General features: G+C 39.1%; 1 protein-coding gene across 2 annotated transcripts in view; it reads left to right on the top strand.

Annotated features, from left to right (window-relative positions):
* COL21A1 (collagen type XXI alpha 1 chain) overlaps positions 1 to 18,800 on the top strand; it is a 201,884-nt gene that overhangs the window by 138,199 nt on the left and 44,885 nt on the right. Inside the window, exon 19 of one of the 2 annotated variants that reach the window (XM_081524368.1) lies at positions 15,457 to 15,510. In XM_081524368.1, coding sequence (XP_081380494.1) covers positions 15,457 to 15,510 — 54 coding nt within the window. Of the gene's footprint in view, positions 1 to 15,456; positions 15,511 to 18,800 lie in introns of those variants that run through there. The other variant, XM_081524369.1, reaches the window with a different exon arrangement.

Raw genomic sequence — 18,800 nt, forward strand, 5'->3', positions numbered from 1 at the left:
TCTCATACATTTTTTTTAACAATTGATGAACTTACATTTACACATCATATCACTCAGAGTCCATAGTTTACATTCGTGTTCATGCTTGATATTGTGCATTCTGTGGGTGTGGTCAAATGTATAATGATGTATCCACCACTACAGTCTCATACAGAATAACTTTACTGCCCTAAAAATTCTGTTCTCTACTTATTTATCTTTCCCTTCCCCTAGCCTCTGACAACCACTAATCTTTTTACTGTCCCCAGAGATTTTCCTTTCCAGTTTGTCATCGAGTTGGAATTATATTGTGTGTAGTCTTCTCAGATTGGCTTCTTGTACTTAGTAATATGTGTTTAAGATTCCTTTGTGTCTTTTCATGACTTCGTAGTTCATTTGTCTTTAGTGCTTAATAATATTCTTTTGTCTGAATAGTCTCAGTTTATATTTCCTTTTTGGAATGTTTGAATAATGAATCATATCTAATTTTTTCTGACCTTATTAAAATCTGTTTTCTTCCTCCCACCCAGCTTTTTGTTTTGGAATTTTTCAGTCATACAGAAAATTGAACCACATAAATCTATGAGTATCTATTTCTATATTTTTTTTTGTTGAGCCGCTAGAAAGTAAATTAGACTCCGTGCATTTCTCTCCTAAACATTTCAGCTTGTATCTCCTAAGTGAAAGTTGCTCAGTTGTGTCTGACTCTTTGCGACGCCATGGACTGTAGCCTGCCAGGCTTCTCTATCCATGGAATTCTCCAGGCCAGAATACTGGAGTGGTTAACCATTCACTTCTCCGGGGAATCTTCCCAACCCAGGAACTGAGCCCAGGTCTCCCACATTGCAGGCAGATTCTTTACCATCTGAACCACAAGGGAAGCCTGTATCTCCTAGAATACTTTAATTCCATCATGATGCCCAAGAGATTTAATGTCAATACAATACTATTTTCTAATATTCAAATTTTTCTAATTGTTTAAAAACAGTGTCCTAAATAGCTGTTTTTATACTTGATACAATCAATATCTGTGCATTTCATTTGGTTGTGTATTGGTCAGGGTTGCTCTAAAGAAACAATATTAATAGGATGTGTGTATGTGTGTTAATATCATTTATAATATATGTGTCAATATATAAATGTATATTCATATATAAAAATACATATATATGTTTTCATGTATATGTATATGTATTTCATATAGAGAGGGGTAAAGAGGTGTTGGTGAGGGAAAGGTTGAGGATGAGGGAGGGATGGAGATTGATTAATTGATTCATTCATTCATTCAAAGGAATTGCCACATGCATTCATGTGGGCTATGCTTTCTGTCACTATAGTTTTGCTTCTTACAATGTCAATTAAATATAATCATATAATATTTAAGGCTTCCCAGGTGGTGCAGTGATAACAAATGTGCCCGCCAATGCAGGAGACTCAGGAGACAGTGGTTCAATCCCTGGGTCGGGAAGACCCCTGGAGGAGGAAATGGCAACCCACTCCAGTATTTCTTGCCTGGAAAATTCCATGGATAGAGGAGCCTGGTGGGCTACAGTCCATGAAGTCGCAAGCAATTGAATCTGACTGAATGACAGAACACACGCACACACACCATATTTAGTGGTTTGGATATATGACAGTTGGTTTGTTCATTTATCAGCTGATGAACATTTGAATTGTTTCCTATATTTGGCATTTATGAATAATGTTGATATGAATATGCTTATACACATCTAGATTGGACATGGTTTCATTTCTCTTGGGTTGATACCTAGTAGAATTGCTGCATTGTATGATGAGTGTATATTTAACTTCCTAAGAATATCCCAAACTATTTTCCAAAGTGATTGTATTATTCTCTATTACCATCAGCAATTCAAGAGAATTCTACTTTTACCACATCCTGCCAACACTTAATATTTGGTATTTTAGCTCTTTTATTTGGTACAGGAGAAGGCAATGGCAACCCACTCCAGTATTCTTGCCTGGAAAATCCCATGGACGGAGGAGCCTGGTAGGCTGCAGTCCATGGGGTTGCTAAGAGTCGGACACGACTGGGCATCTTTGCTTTCACTTTTCACTTTAATGCATTGGAGAAGGAAATGGCAACCCACTCCAGTGTCCTTGCCTGGAAAATCCCATGGCCGGAGGAGCCTGGTAGGCTGCAGTCCATGGTGTCACAAAGAGTCGGACACGACTGAGCGACTTCCCTTTCACTTTTCACTTTCATGCATTGGAGAAGGAAATGGCAACCCACTCCAGTGTTCTTGCCTGGAGAATCCCAGGGATGGGGGAGCCTGGTGGGCTGCCGTCTATGGGGTCGCACAGAGTCAGACACGACTGAAATGACTTAGCAGCAGCAGCAGTATCTCATATGGTTTTAGTTTGCATTTTTCTGATGACTGACAGGGTTGGCATCTTTTTATGGGCTTCTTGGCCATTTGTATATCTTCTTTCGTGAAGTGTCTATTCAAAACATTTGACAATTAAAACAAAAACTTTGGGTTGTTTTCTTGTTAATGAGTTTTAAGAGTTCTTTGTACAATAGGTCTTTTATCAGACATGTATTTGTGACCTTCAGATTGCCTTTCATTTTCTTAATGGTGTTATTCTATGGGAAGAAGTTTTTAATCAGGATGAAGTCTAGCTTCTTAAAATTTCTTTTTGCTTATGTCTTTGCGTTGTATTTAAGAATCTTTACCTAACTTAAGGTCAGAAATTTTCTCTTTTCTTCTAAAAGAAAATATTTTCAAATGTCCTAAATGCATATATAAAATATCATAGTTTCCAAGATTGTACCACCATAGCTTACAAATGGTGTGATCACTCACCTAGAGCCAGATATCCTGGAATGCAAAGTCAAATAGACCTTAGGAAGCATCACTATGAACAAAGCTAGTGGAGGTGATGGAATTCCAGTTGAGTTATTTCAAATCCTAAAAGATGATGCTGTGAAAGTGCTACACTCAATAGGCCAGCAAATTTGGAAAACTCAGCAGTGGCCACAGGACTGGAAAAAGTCAGTTTTCATTCCAATCCCAAAGAAAAGCAATGCCAAAGAATGTTCCAACTACCACACAATTTTACTCATCTCACACCCCAGCAAAATAATGCTCAAAATTCTCCAAGCCAGGCTTCAACAGTATATGAACTGTGAACTTCCAGATGTTCAAGCTGGATTTAGAAAAGGCAGAGGAACCAGAGATCAAATTGCCAACATCAATTGGATCATTGAAAAAACAAGAGAGTTCCAGAAAAACATCTACTTCTGCTTTATTGACTATGCCAAATCCTTTGACTGTGTGGACGACAACAAACTGTGGAAAATTCTTAAAGAGATGGGACTACCAGACCACCTGACCTGCCTCCTGAGAAATCTGTATGCAGGTCAGGAAGCACCAGTTAGAAATGTACATGGAACAACAGAATGGTTCCAAATCGGAAAAGGAGTTCGTCAAGGCTGTATATTGTCACCCTGCTTATTTAACTTACATGCAGAATTTGGTTCAGTCGCTCAGTCGTGTCCTACTCTTTGCAACCCCATGAATCACAGCATGCCAGGACTCCCTGTCCATCACCAACTCCTGGAGTTTACCTAAACTCACGTCCATCGAGTCGGTGATGCCATCCAGTCATCTCATCCTCTGTTGTCCCCTTCTCCTCCTACCCCCAATCCTTTCCAGCATCAGGGTCTTTTCCAATGAGTCAACTCTTCGCATGAGGTGGCCAAAGTATTGGAGTTTCATGGGAAATGCCAGGCTGGATGAAGGACAAGCTGAAATCAAGATTGCCGGGAGAAATATCGATAACCTCAGATATGCAGATGACACCACCCTTATAGCAGAAAGCAAAGAAGAACTAAAGAATCTCTTGAAGAAAGTGAAAGAGGTGAGTTAAAAAGTTGGCTTAGAACTCAACATTCAGAAAACTAAGACCATGGCATCCAGCCTCATTGCTTCCTGGCAAATAGAGGGGGGAAACAATGGAAACAGTAAGAGACTTTATTTTATTGGGCTCCAAAATCACTGCAGATGGTGACTGTAGCCATGAAATTAAAAGACACTTGCTCCTTGGAAGAAAAGTTATGACCAACCTAGACAGCATATTAAAAAGCAAAGACATTGCTTTACAAAGGTCTGTCTAGTCAAAGCTATGGTTTTTCCAGTAGTCATGTATGGATGTGAGAGTTGTACTCTAAAGAAAGTTGAGCACCGAAGAATTGATGCTTTTGAACTGTGGTGTTGGAGAAGACTCTTGAGAGTCCCTTGGACTGCAAGGAGATCAAACCAATCAATCCTAAAGGAAATCAGTCCTGAATATTCATTAGGAGGATTGATGCTGAAGCTGAAACTCCAATACTTTGGCCACCTGATGCAAAGAACTGACTCACTGGAAAAGACCTTGATGCTGGGAAAGATTGTAGGTGGGAGGAGAAGGGGATGACAGAGGATGAGATGGTTGAATGGCATCACCAACTCAATGGACATGAGTTTGAGTAAGCTCTGGGAGTTGGTGATAGACAGGGAGGCCTGGTGTGCTGCAGTCCATGGGGTTGCAAAGAGTCAGACACGACTGAGCTACTTAACTGAACTGAGTTTACAAATTTAGTTCTATGATCCATTTTGATGATTTTAATTCCTGTGTGATATAAAAGTTAAAGTTCTTTTCTTCCCTTTTTTCCCTGGAGATCTGGTCATTCCAGCGCCATTTATTGCAAGGTTTTCATTTCCCATTGTATTACATGAGCATTTTTGCCAAGTATCAATTGATCAATATATGTGTGAACTGATTTTTGAGCTCTTGATTCTGTTTTACTCATCTATGTGTGTGCTAAGTCACTTCAGTGGTGTCTTACTGTGACCCCATGTACTGTATCCTGTTAGGCTCCTCTGTCCATGGGGATTCTCCAGGCAAGAATACTGGAGTAGGTTGCCATGCTCTCCTCCAGGGGATCTTCCTGACCCAGGGATCAAACCCTTGTCTCCTGTATTGCAGGTGGATTGTTTACAGTCTGAACCACCAGGGAAGGCCAGAATAAGTCTTGGAATTAGGTAGTTTAAGCCTCTAAATTTGTTTTTCTTTTTAAAATTGTAATAAATAATTGAGGTTCATATAAACTTCACTATAGTATAGCACGAAATTTTCTAACAACAACAACAAAAACTTCTGGGGCTTGTTAAAGAAATTTTTTAGTTTGGAGTACTTCTGTATTTTAAGAAAAGTTATAGATAAATAGTACAGTGAGGTTTCCTTATACACCTTACCAAGTTTCTCATGATGTTACTATGATGCATTTGTCAAAACTAAGAAATCAGTGTTGTCAAATTCCTGTAAATTAATCTGAACTCCATAATTTATTTGGATTTCATTAGTTTTCCATGAAGGTCCTTATTCTGTTCCAGGATCCAATCAAGAATACACCACATTCCTTTTTTTTTTTTTTTTTTTATGTCATGTCTCCTTAGTCTCATCTTATCTGTGATGATTTATTAGTCTTTTCTTACTTTTCATAACAGTTTTGCAGAGCATTGGTTAGGGTTTATGTTAGAATGTCAGTCAGTTCAGGTTTGTCTGATTAGACTAGAATTATTTCGGGGGTAGTGGAGAAGGATAACACAGAGGTGAGTGTCCTCGTTATATCAGAGTAAATACTATTCCCATGTCTGATCATTGGTATGTTAACCTTGGTCTCTTGATTACGGTGTTACAGTTGACCCTTATACAACACTGGGGTTATGGGCATAACCTTCCCCACAGGTGAAAATCCAAGTATAATTTATAGTCTGCCCTTTGTGTTTGTGGTTCCTCTGTATCCATGAATGTGAATACATGGATGATTCAACCAACCAGGAATCATGTGGTACTGTATATATATATATATATATATATATATATATATATATATACACACACACTGTATAGTGAATATATATAACATGTATTTACTGTTGAAAAATCCACAAAACAGTGGGCCCTTGCAGGTCAAATCTGTGATGTTCAAGACTCAAATGTATTTGTCAGGATTCTCCACTGTGAAGTTACTGCTTTTTCTTTCCACATCCTCTTGGGAAGGAAGTCCACAAAACCAACCCATACTCAAGATGGGGAAATGTACGACATGGCCTCAGTCCAGTTCAGTTCAGTCGCTCAGTCATGTCCGACTCTTTGCAACCCCATGAACCGCAGAACGCCAGGCCTCCCTGTCCATCACCAACTCCCGGAGTCCACCCAAACCCATGTCCATCGAGTCAGTGATGCCATCCAGCCATCTCATCCTCTGTCATCCCCTTCTCCTCCTGCCCTCAATCTTTCCCAGTATCAGGGTCTTTTCAAATGAGTCAGATCTTTGCATCAAGCGGCCAAAGTATTGGAGTTTCAGCTTCAACATCAGTCCTTCCAATAAACACCCAGGACTGATCTCCTTTAGGATGGACTGGTTGGATCTCCTTGCCATCCAAGGGACTCTCAAGAGTCTTCTCCAACACCACAGTTCAAAAGCATCAATTCTTTGGTGCTCAGCTTTATTTATAGTCCAACTCTCACATCCATACATGACCACTGGAAAAACCATAGCCTTAACTAGTCGGACCTTTGTTGGTAAAGTAATGTCTCTGCTTTTTAATATGCTGTCTACGCTGGTCATAACTTTCCTTCTAAGGAGTAAGCATCTTTTAATTTCATGGCTGCAGTCACCATCTGCAGTGATTTTGGAGCCTAAGAAAATAGAAATCTGTCACTCCTTCCACTTCTTCCTCTTCTATTTGCCATGTAGTGATGGGACCAGATGCCATGATCTTAGTTTTTTGAATGCTGAGTTTTAAGCCAGTTTTTCACTTTTCTCTTTCATCCTCATCAAGAGGCTCTTTTTTAGTTCCTCTTCACTTTCTGCCTTTAGAGTGGTATCATCTACATATCTGAGGTTGCTGATATTTTTCCCTGCATTCTTGATTCCAGCTTGTGATTCATCCAGCGTGACATTTCTCATGATGTACTCTGCATATAAGTTAAACAACAAGATAATAATACACAGCCTTGTCATACTTCTTTCCCAATTTTGAACCAGTCAGTTGTTCCAAGTCTGGTTCTAACTGTTGCTTCTTCACTGACATACAGGTCTCTCGGGAGAGAAGTAAGGTGGTCTGGTACTTCCATCTCTTTAAGAATTTTCCACAGTTTGTTGTGATCCATACAGTCAAAGGCTTTAGCAAAATCAATGAAGCAGACTTAGATGATTTTCTGGAGTTCCCTTGCTTTCTCCATGATCCAATGAATGTTAGCAATTTGTTCTCTGGTTCCTCTGCCTCTTCGAAAGCCAACTCTTACATCTGGAAGTGCTTGGTTCACATACTGTTGAAGCCGAACTTGAAGGATTTTGAGGATAACTTTGCTAGTGTGTGAGATATATGCTAGTCAGAACATTCTTTGGCATCACCCTTCTTTGGAATTGGAATGAAAACTGACTTTTCTCAGTCCTATGGCCGCTGCTGAGTTTTCCAAATTTGCTAGCATATTGAGTGCAGCACTTCAACAGCATCATCTTTTGGGATTTGAAGTAGCTCAGCTAGAGTTCCTTCACCTCCTCTAGCTTTGTTTGTAGTGATGGTTCCTAAGGCCCACTTGACTTCACACTCCAGAATGTCTGGTTCGAGGTGAGTGATCGCATTATCGTGATTATCTGGGTCATTAAGATCTTTTTTGTACAGTTCTTCTGTGTATTCTTGCCACCTCTTCTTAATAGCTTCTTCTTCTGTTAGGTATATATCATTTCTGTCCTTTATTGTGCTCATCCTTACATGAAATTCCCCTTGACCTCCAATTTTCTTGAAGATATCTCTAGTCTTTCCCACTCTATTTTTTTCCTCTATTTCTTTGGGTTGTTCACTTAATAAGGACTTCTTATCTCGCCTTGCCCTTCTTTGCAACTCTGAATTTAGTTGGGCATATCTTTCCCTTTCTCCCTTGTCTTTCATTTCTCTTCTTTCCTCAGCTATTTGAGAAGCCTCCTCAGACAACCACTTTGCCTTCTTGCATTTCATTTTCTTGGGGATGATTTTGGTCACTGACTGTTGTACAATGTTATAAACCTCCATCCATAGTTCCCCAGGCTTCTGTCTACTAGATCTAATCCCTTGAATCTATTCATCACCTCCACTGTCTAATCACAAGTTATTTGACCTAAAATATTGTAAATCAATTATGTATCAATAAATATAAATACATAGATAAGGGGGAAAGACATGAATATATAATTCTCAAAGCCAAAAAAAGGTGTAAAGTGGCCCTTAAATGTACAGAGATGTTCAACTTCACTCATAATAAGAGAAATACAAATTGAAGCTATACTAAGGTACAATGACCCACCCATTAGACTGACAAAAGTTCACAAGCTTGAGTTAAAGATCCAATCTTCTTGTCAAGGCTGTGAGTAAACAGTTTCATATATTGTTGGTATCCAGGCAAACAGTAGAGCCCTTCCAGGGTTATGTGACAATAATTAGGGCAGGAAGACTGGAAAGTGACCCCCAGCTGCTGGTGCTCATGTCTTTTTATAATTCCCTGCTTTTGAGTGTGCCTGGGACCTATGCCTTGTTTCTAACCAACAGGTATCACTCCTGTAATGATGGTACATTATGAGAGGCTCCATTTAGAGCCCCCTTGCTCAATTCTGCCAACAAAGTGAGTTAATGTGGATGTAGACACTTTTGCAGTCAGGCCTCTAGAAGATGAGAACACAGCCCAGCAGACCTCCTGGTTACCACTTTGTAAGACCCAACTCAGGGAACTGGGCTTCCCAGGTGGCATTAGTGGTAAAGAACCCACCTGTCAGTGCAGGAGACATAAAAGATGTGGGTTCAGTCCCTGGGTCAGGAAGATCCTCTGGAGGAAGACATGGCAGCCCACTGCACTGCTCTTGCCTAGAGACTCCCATGGACAGAGGAGCCTGGGGGCTCCAGTCCAGGGTGTCACACAGAGCTGAACATGGCTGCAGGGACTTTGCATGCATGCACACACACACATAACACGTAAAGCCATGCCCAGACTTCTGGCCCCTAGAAACTATGAAATAATCAATGTGTGTTTTTTCAAGCGCTTAAAAAGTAATTCATTTTTCCTAAATTATAATGCCGAACCATAGCAGTCAAATAGAAAAATAACATATTATTTGCAAATAGTGTAGCCTGAAACAAATCATAGTAGTTAAAGAACTGTTAAAATTCCAAACTCTTTGATGGCAGGAGAGCAGCTAACTTTTCTGGATCTTCCCTTCTGTTTCTAGAGATGTTCAAGGCACTTTCACAAAGACTCTGATTTTATTTTCCTAAAAAAAATAATCTATGAAGTTGAGAATATCAATGTCATTTTGAAATTAAAATTGAATTAAGAGCAATTAAAGAATTTACGCCAAAGTGCACAGTCCTTTGCATGGCACAGCCTGAATTTCAGGCCTAGTTTGTGTGAACCCTTTATGCATGATGCCTTCCAAATTTCTTGTCTGTTTATTTGGTTAGCCAGGAGGAGCTTGCCCAGTCTTACATCTTTAATATATTCTCTGGCAAGCTAGAGTTTTGTTTACATACTAAGAATAAACCATGGAATAAGAGCAAAGGTAAATTATAGTGTTTAATAACAAAGTAAAGATCTTCTTCAAAATTAAATTATATTTTCATGGTCACACACCTTCCACCAGATTTTGAGGGTTGCAATGGCCACATACTAAATTACACCTCATGCTTTCATTTTTGTGGGTTAGTACCAAAGACCACCACATGAAAGGAAATACACATGCAATGCAAGTTTCACATCTCTGTTTTTGGTTAAATTTGCTTTTTAAAAATAACTGGTTTGCTGTAGAATAAATCATCTTTGACATTAGCTACAGAGACTGGATTGAGGAATAATGTTCAGCATGACATTTTCTATTTATCTTATATCAGAAAGGAATTAATAATAGAATAGCAAAATGATAAATTAGAGGTAGAGACATGCTACATGCTTTTTTTCCTACCAGCCAAACATATTGGTGTATGCGAGGATCTCCGGTCATGAAAGGAATCAAGTGATGAAGTTAAGTTCTGGATATAGTACTGAATTTCATACATTAGTTGTGTATAGCATTGGAAAATTTTATGGACGATAACTAAGCAGAAATCATCCTTTTGTTTCCCAATGAAACATCATTAAAACAGTGAAGAGATCATTCCTAGGTCAAGATTACCGGCCATCATCTTGTCGTAATTACCCTGCATAATCTTCTGACAGCATTTGCAATAGTTCTGTCCACAAATGCTCTATCCCATTTCCTTTTGCAAATAGCTCTATGCCATTTCATTTGCAAATAGCTCTGACCACAAATAGCTCTATCCCATTTCCTTTATCTTCCCAAAACTGAGCATTTGAGAATAAATCATCCATCTCTCCTACCTTGATGTGCTCCAGCAGTTGTACATATAGTCTTATATTATGTTCAGCACAATTCTAAGCATTCTGGATGATTAAAAAAACTCATATAGGATGTTTCTATCTTTTAAAGAATGTGCAAGCCAGGAAACCAGTGCCTACACAAAGGAGACACTTGCTGAACAATCTGGCCATTATAAAACTCAGTACCAAGTACAAAGCCAGACAAAGCCATTGTGGCTCACCCCCACAGTTGGGGGTGAGTGCATAAAGGGTGTAGAGTCTCTTCCTTGAGATCTGGGTTAGAACCAGTGTGGTTATCAAAGTGTGATTGTAAGACCAGCAGTATCAGCACCTGTTGAATTAGAAACTCTGGAGTGGGGTCCACCATCTGCAGTTTATCTAACCCTCCAGATGATTCTGATGCAGCTAGAGTTGGAGAATCACTGCTATACATTATAAAGAGTAGATGCTGTCTTATTCATATGATTCTGTATCCTTCTGATTATCACTCTTAACAAGAAGTACAAAGAATAAGAAGAAATTAAATTTTCAAATAATTGTGAAACTTCATTACTGATATATGTTGCTGATGGTGACTTTTTTTAAATACCTCTTAATCAGAGTAACATATTAAGATGGAGTTAATGATCAAAGTAATAAAAGGGGAGGTCTTTACCAAGCAAAGTGGTCATGTAATCCCAAATTTGTTCCCACTGTTGGACAAACCTGTATGCAAGACAAGAAGCAACAGTTACAACCGGACATGGAACAATGGACTGGTTCAAAATTGGGAAAGGAGTACGTCAAGGCTATATATTGTCATCCTGCTTATTTAACTTATTTGCCGAGTACATCATGCAAAATGCTAGGCTGGATGAATCATAAGCTGGAATCAAGATTGCTTGGAGAAATATCAATAACCTCAGATATGCAGATGACACCACTGTTATGGCAGACGACGAAGAGGAACCAAAGAGCCTCTTGATGAAGGTGAAAGAGGAGAGAGAAAAGCTGTCTTAAAAGTCAGCATTCAAAAAACTAAGATCGTGGCATCTGATCCTATCACTTCATGGCAAATAGATGGGGAAAAAGTGGAAACAGTGACAGATTTTATTTTCTTGAGCTCTAAAATCACTGCAGATGGTAACTGCAGCCAGGAAATTAAAAGATGCTTTCTCCTTGGAAGAAAACTGCTAAAAAGCAGAGATATTACTTTGCTAACAAAGGTCCATCTAATCAAATCTATGGTTTTTCCAGCAGTCATGTAAGGATGTAAGAGTTGGACCATAAAGATAGCTGAGCACTGAGGAATTCATGCTTTTGAACTGTGGTGCTGGAGAAGACTCGTGAGTGTCTCTTGGACTGCACGGAGATCAAACCAGTTAATTCTAAAGGAAATCAACCCTGAATATTCATTAGAAGGACTGATGCTGAAGCTGAAGCTCCAATACTTTGGCCACCTGATGGGAAGAGCCTGCTGTTTGGAAAAGACCCTGATGCTGGGAAAGATTGAAGGCAGGAGGAGAGGGGATGACAGAGGATGAGATGGTTGGATGGCATCACTGACTCAGTGAATATGTTGTTGTCGTTCAGTCACTCAGTCATCTCTGACTCTTTGTGACCCCACGGACTGCATCATGCCAGGCTTCCCTGTCCTTCACCATCTCCCAGAGTTTGCTCAGACTCGTGTCCATTGAGTCAGTGATGCCATCCAGCCATCTCATCCTCTGTTGTCCCCTTCTCCTCCTGCCTTCAGTGTTTCCCTGCATCAGGGTCTTTCCCATTGAGTCGACTCTTCCTATCAGTTGGCCGCAGTATTGGAGTTTCAGCTTCTCTGGGAGATGGTGAAGTACAGGGAAATACGGCATACTGCAGTCCATGGGGTTGCAAAGAGTTGGACATGACTGAGCAACTGAACAACTGTTGGACAACTCTCCTGCCCCCTTTAATTTATATACAGATATACAGATGATCTAAACTACGGATTTGCTTCAGTATGACAATCACATATGATAATACCTGGAGGTGGTGGAAGTTAAGTTACCTAATGACTCATGAGTCTGCCATGGTTCTCAAATCATCAGAATTAGCAGTTCACATAAATTGCTGCGCTCCACCCTCCAGAATTCCTGACTCAGTGGGTCTGTAGCAGGGCCTGAAATTTTGCATTTTGGGGAAGTTCCCAAGTGAGGTGAAGCTGATCTGGCTTGAGTAGGGACCGTCCTTGAGAACCACTGACATGGCTGGTTCCTCCTGACATGATCAAACTGGGTCCTGCTGCTCAATTTTACAAAATCAATACTCACAAATGTTGGTGGAGAGGAAAGTTGCCTTTAATCAGAATGCCAGCTGTCTAGGAAGAAGGTGAACTTGGTCTCCCAAAAACATCTCCGAAGATTCTGCTCAGCCATGAAGGCTTTCAAAAGGAAGTAGGAAGTAATATCAGTTAATCACTGGGATGGGGGTCAGAGTCCTTGCCATCCCCGCTGCGTGCCCGCTTGAGTGCAGGCTTGTCGACTCCTCATAATCTTTCTTTAGATCTTGTCTGATTCCCACAGTTTGTTTGGAAGGTTACTAAACCAGAAGCTGGGGAAGGTATCTGATCATCTGTTAAATGCTTATTCTTCACGTCTATTATACTTCTTTCATCTCCAGAAAGAATCAGAAAGTCAGGCAAAATATTGTGTGATCCAAAGATCTGAAAAGTGTGTCAGGACTGGAGATAAGTAGAACACAGGGTTCCTGGCTTAAGGTTAGTGTCGAGACAAAGGGACATCTTGCTGAGAGCTCTTTCCTGCAAAGAGCTGTTTCCTGCCCAAAGCTGCTGGACTGACCCTCCAGTGTTAGAACTTGACATAGTCCTTTTCTCTAATTGTTCAGGCTTTTGAACTTGTAGCTTTTGTGAATCTGACATCCATGTTTGTTTCTCTTTGGCATTTTTTTATGCAAAATTTTTGAGTATTTTTATTTTAGTATATGCAATTTAAAATTTGAAATTCCTAGTCAGTGATCACTGAGAATATATTGATAAGTTTTAATAATAAATTATTTAGGTTGGTTTTAGATCATAAAATACATATCTAGACAGTGATAAGGAATTATAACAAAAATAGATTTTGCAAAGGTGTTAAACTGCAAACATCTTTTTAAAATTAAATTTTAAAAAGTTTAGATGTTTTCATTGCAGGATATTGGTCTCTCTGTGTTATTTCATACAATTGCCTGTGAACTTAAAATTATCTCAAAATTAAAAATTAAATTAAACTTAGCACGTTTGGTATTTTTATAAACTTTTCTGTAGAAACGTTGGATTGGTGGGACCTCCCTGACCTCTAGTTTGGTTAATTTACAGGAAAACATTATCCTTTGCCCCCTTCTATTCTCAACTGTCATCTAGTGTTTGTAAATAAAACTGGAACAGATGAAATATTTGGCTTTAGTTGGTATTTCACTGTGCTAATGAAATGCAAGAATTCATGTAAATGGGGGAAGCAGTGTTTATATAATGTGATATGGTTGGATTTTTTTCTACGGGTGATTGTGTTAGCCAAGCGTTATTGGTTCTTCCCTCTGTGGTTCATTGTTTACAATTTGGGGAGTTCATTACGATATGAAACTATGGAAAATGGTGTTGACACGTGCTTTAATACATGTATTCTGAGACTCCCCCCATTTGGACTCAGGTACGTGAATTATTTACAAGAAAAATATTTTCATTTTGGTTTTACTTTGTCTTTTGCTCTCATGTCGGATGAAATGTACTCTCTGGTACAATTCACGTGTGGCATAATTGTTTGCAGAGAACTTTGCTTGTTAAAACATAATACTTTGCCAAACACATATGCAACCTCATGCCTCTTTATGACCGATAGGTTTTATGTCTAAAACATTTATTTCAAGGGACTCTTCCCAACTGCCCTGTATTTTTGTTCAGACAGTTTAATGGCCACATTGATCTGTGGATATGATACCTTTTAGGATTAAATTCAGCTAATACTTATTTTTTAGTAAGTATAATGTCATGATATGTTTTTACATGCTAGCAATGGATTCATGTAGGAAAAACTTATAGTGTGCCAGAAAGTGGATGTAAAATAAGGTGCATAAATAATTTGAGCAGAATAATTTAAAGATACATAACTGAAAGCTATTATAATTTTAGCAGCTACCTAAAATACACATTTTATATGTTTATTTTAAACTAATACCAGATTAAAGTGCCAAATGATTTCAAGTAATAACCTATAGTAACTGCATTCTTAATGAAAGCTTTGATTTGATTTTAAAATGCAACTCTTGAGAAGTAAGGTCACATATCCAACAGGGTGATCAATTTTAAAGTAAAAGTAAAACTATGAAAAGGACTGATGTAAATATAAGTCGCATTTACTTTGAAGACAGAATCATCCTGTTCTCATAAGAATGAGTATACATGTATCCCAGTTATAACTACTCAATTATCTTCTGTCATGTATAGGCTTGAGGTTTATATAGTCACCTTATGGATTTCAGAATGAGTTATTTGATGTCAGGAAAAGTTGATATCAATAATCCAGACAACAAGGACCTATTGTATAGCACAAGGAACTATAGTCAATATAATAAACTATAATGGAAAAAAACCTCAAAACATATATGCCTGGATACGTATGTGTAACTGAATCACTTTGCTGTAGACCTGAAACTGATACAGCATTGTAAATTAGCTATACTTGAATTTTGTTTTAAATGAGAAAAGAAATCCAGAGGTAATTGTAATGTTTTGTATCTAATGTGCTTTAGTACCTATGTGCTGTACGCTTAGTTTCTCAGTTATGTCCAACTCTTGGTAACCCCATGGGCTGTAGCCTGCCAGCCTACTCTGTCCAGGCCAGAATACTGGAATGGGTTGCCATGCCCTCCTCCAGAGGATCTTTCCAACCCAGGGATCAAACCTAGGTCTCCTGCATTGTAGGAGGATTCATGACTGACTGAGCCCCTGGGGAACCCGGTAATGTTGCATATTTGTAATGTTGCATATTACTATTTTAGTGAGCACACCCGCAAATGGGATTCTCTGTTTCTTTTTATCATTAAAAGGGAGAAGCAGGACCTCCAGGTGCTCCCGGGCAGGATGGATCTCAAGGAGAACCTGTGAGTACCTTCTGGATTCAGTTCTATAGGATAATGCTCTTCACCCATCATGAAATCGTTTGACTATTTAAGGTCTCCTCTTCTCCTCCCAGATGTTGTAGAAACTGTGGAATGCTATAAAGTATTAAAATATTCCATCTTCTTTTACAAACTGGGTAAGGTTTTGCTAACAGGAAATTTAGGTACCAAATGAATCTAAATCACCAAAATGAAAAGCAGGTGCTTGACATGACAAGGGATCATGGCAGTGGATAGTGAAGGTATTTAGGTTTAATCTCTCCTCCTAAACCAGCAGATAGTAAGCTGGTAGTTACAGAATAGGACTTCATCCCCTCCTCTGCTCTGTGCCATCAGTTCAGAGAAGGCAAGAAAAAAATCACTTAATCCTTTTTCTCTGACTTCTCTGTCCTTTCTGCTGACTGGTGGGGAGGAAGCAAGGTTTGCTGCACTGGGAGATGTACTCTGTTGGGAAAGCAATTAGTAGATTAAATATCTAAAGTTTATCCATATGATCTGGATATAATTCTTCTGGTCTGTATTCTCCTCCAATTAAGAATGTATATCATTATATGATTCTGTTATTTTGCCAGTCACTGAAACTTTGGTTTTTAGAAATACATCCCATAAAGATTTGATCTTTACCAAAGATCAGATATTTTTTGTATGTGAAAAAGCTTTGAAAAACAGGAAAAAAGTTTGTATTAGATTTTGTGATGCAAAGAAGTGAAGATTCTTCTGTTGTGTGTCATGCTGCTTTTAAGTATTTGTGATGAAGATTTTGGCCCCATTAAAGAAATATGTTCACTTTATTTGTTCTGTAAGTGTGGCAGCCAAGAAAATTAGTGGTGCTTAAGTAGGAAGGACAGATCACTTATATAAACGTTTTAAAGCTAATTAAACACAGCTTGTAGAAGCAGAATGGTGATTCATCCCTGCAAGCAGATTGATAAATGTGAACACTAACTCTTGGAATTGAAATTGAGGATAAAGGATGTATTTTATTTGGAAATGATGATATTGCTTTAAAGTACAATTGCATGCACCTACCTGTCCTTTGAAACTTAAAGGCTGGTATTGATCAATTCTAAGAGTACTTTAGTCCTAAGGGTAATTTACTTTCTGAGTGGCAAATGATTCTCAGTTAACTTCAATCCAGATGACAAACTCAGTTCTACCACTTGCTGGATTTATTAGCATTTGTTTCAGTCATGTATCACTGTGTTTAAGAATTACAATCTTTTAGTCATTCATTCAATAAGCATCTACTGTCTGCTTTGTGCCAGACATTATATTAATTGAGGAGAAAATGAAGATGAATTTGTCATGGTCGTGCCCTCAAGGAGTCAGATGTGCCAATAGACAAAAACATTGTATAAAATGTTCTGGAGTGAGACACAAGGTGGGGATGGACGAGGCTTGAAAACTTGGCAGAGATGTATATGATGCTAAATGAGTTTTAGGACATCACTGAAAAGGATGCATTTTTTAATAATCATTTATAGAGATATGATTCACATACTACTATATAAAACTTATCTATTTAAAGAGTATAAGGATCCATTCTTAAAGAAGATGCTCTCTTGGCCAAATTCTGGAGGATAAATAAGAGTTGTTTAGTTGTTTGGCCTCCTAAGGCAGCAACCTGTAACATGTTCCAAAACATGAGAAAACTGACATTAGTTGACTGCTTAGAACAGATGGAGGGGATGGGATAGAAATAATAAATGAGGTTGCGGGCTTCCCTTGTGGCTCAGCCGGTAAAGAATCCGCCTGCAATGTGGGAGACCTGGGTTCGATCCCTGGGTTGGAAAGATCCCCTGGAGAATGGAAAGGCTACCCACTCCAGTATTCTGGCCTGGAGAATCCCATGGACTGTATAGTCCATGGGGTCGCAAAGAGTCGGACACAACTGGGAGACTTTCACTCTCACTTTGCAGGGGTAGGTAGAGGCCAAATCAAGACGTTGTGTGTCTGTGCTATTTGGACTTAAATCTGAGAGTTGTCGGGGTCATTCAATGTCCATGTCCTAAGGAGGGAAGCAAGGTGGTCAGTGACATTTTAGGAATGCCACTCCGACAGCAGGATGAGAATGGGAAGTGTGCTGGGGTGGAGGGCAGAGCACGGCAGGAGGCAAGCTGAGTCCCACAGCCCCACCTCCCACTGAAGCAGGGACATTCAGACTTGGCAGGGGGAGAGTGCGTCTAATTTGAAATTAACTGAAAAAGCATCAACAATGCCCAGGGGTCGATTGGATGTGAGCAATATGAAAAAGGATGGCTCTCAAGGTCTTACCTCACAGATGGAGGCACAGGAAGACTTAGCAATGAACAGGAAGTAGAGTCAAGAAGGATTTATTTCAGCTGGGGAGGTGATCCGATGATATTTTCAAATGGGACAGTAGCAAAGCCATTTAAATAAGAGGTCCATGATTTGCATAATTAGCATAGATATAGAAAATGGGGACTAATGTAGTTCCAATAAGAAAAGGTAGGTCAAATTCAAGACAGTTTTAGAAGAATTTCTGTGACTACTAGGTATAGTAGATTGAAATGTGTTCCCCGCCAGGATATCAGATCTTAATAACTAAAACATGTAACTGTTATTGTATCTGAAAAAAGGGTCTTTGCAGGTGTGATTAAATTAAGGATCTTGTGATGTGGTCTATCCTGGCTTGTCTGAAGGGAAGCGGATCTAATCAGTCAAGAGCAGAACTGAAGTTTCTCAAGGGAGACAGTGATAATTGGAGTGATGGGGCTGCAAACCAAGGAATGCTGGCAGAAGGCAGTAAAGGCAAGGGATGGATTCTCCCCTGGAGCCTCTGGGGGAGTGCAAACTTCCAGCCTCTAGAGCTGTGAGAGAAGAGCATTCTGTTGCTTTAAGCTACCAAATTTGTGGTAAATTTTTACAGCAGCCATGGGAGATGAGCACACTAGACTAATCTTTAACCACCATTTATGTAACAAATCTATGTAAAAAGCCCATACTGATACACACCAAACTCTTCATAGCACATGTATTGATTAAAAATATTTGGGTTCAAAGCAAGTAGATAAACAGGTTTAAATGACAGTTTGGTTAAAAGTGAAGCTCTTCAATCATTAGCACTTTCTGATTCATCAATTTTGTTAAACTCTCATGTGTTTTGCAAAACTTCTTTTGTCCACTTCATATTTTCCTACATTTTTGCATTATTTGGTTTAGTAACTTTCATCCCATCTGTCTGCTCTGTACTATTCATCAAATTGCAAAATTGGAATAACTTAAAGGTCTGATACATCATTGTGTATGTA

The sequence above is a fragment of the Giraffa tippelskirchi genome, chromosome 8 (assembly GCF_054371585.1).
Source record: "Giraffa tippelskirchi isolate mGirTip1 chromosome 8, T2T-mGirTip1v1.2.pri, whole genome shotgun sequence".
NCBI classification, from domain to species: Eukaryota; Metazoa; Chordata; class Mammalia; order Artiodactyla; family Giraffidae; genus Giraffa; species Giraffa tippelskirchi.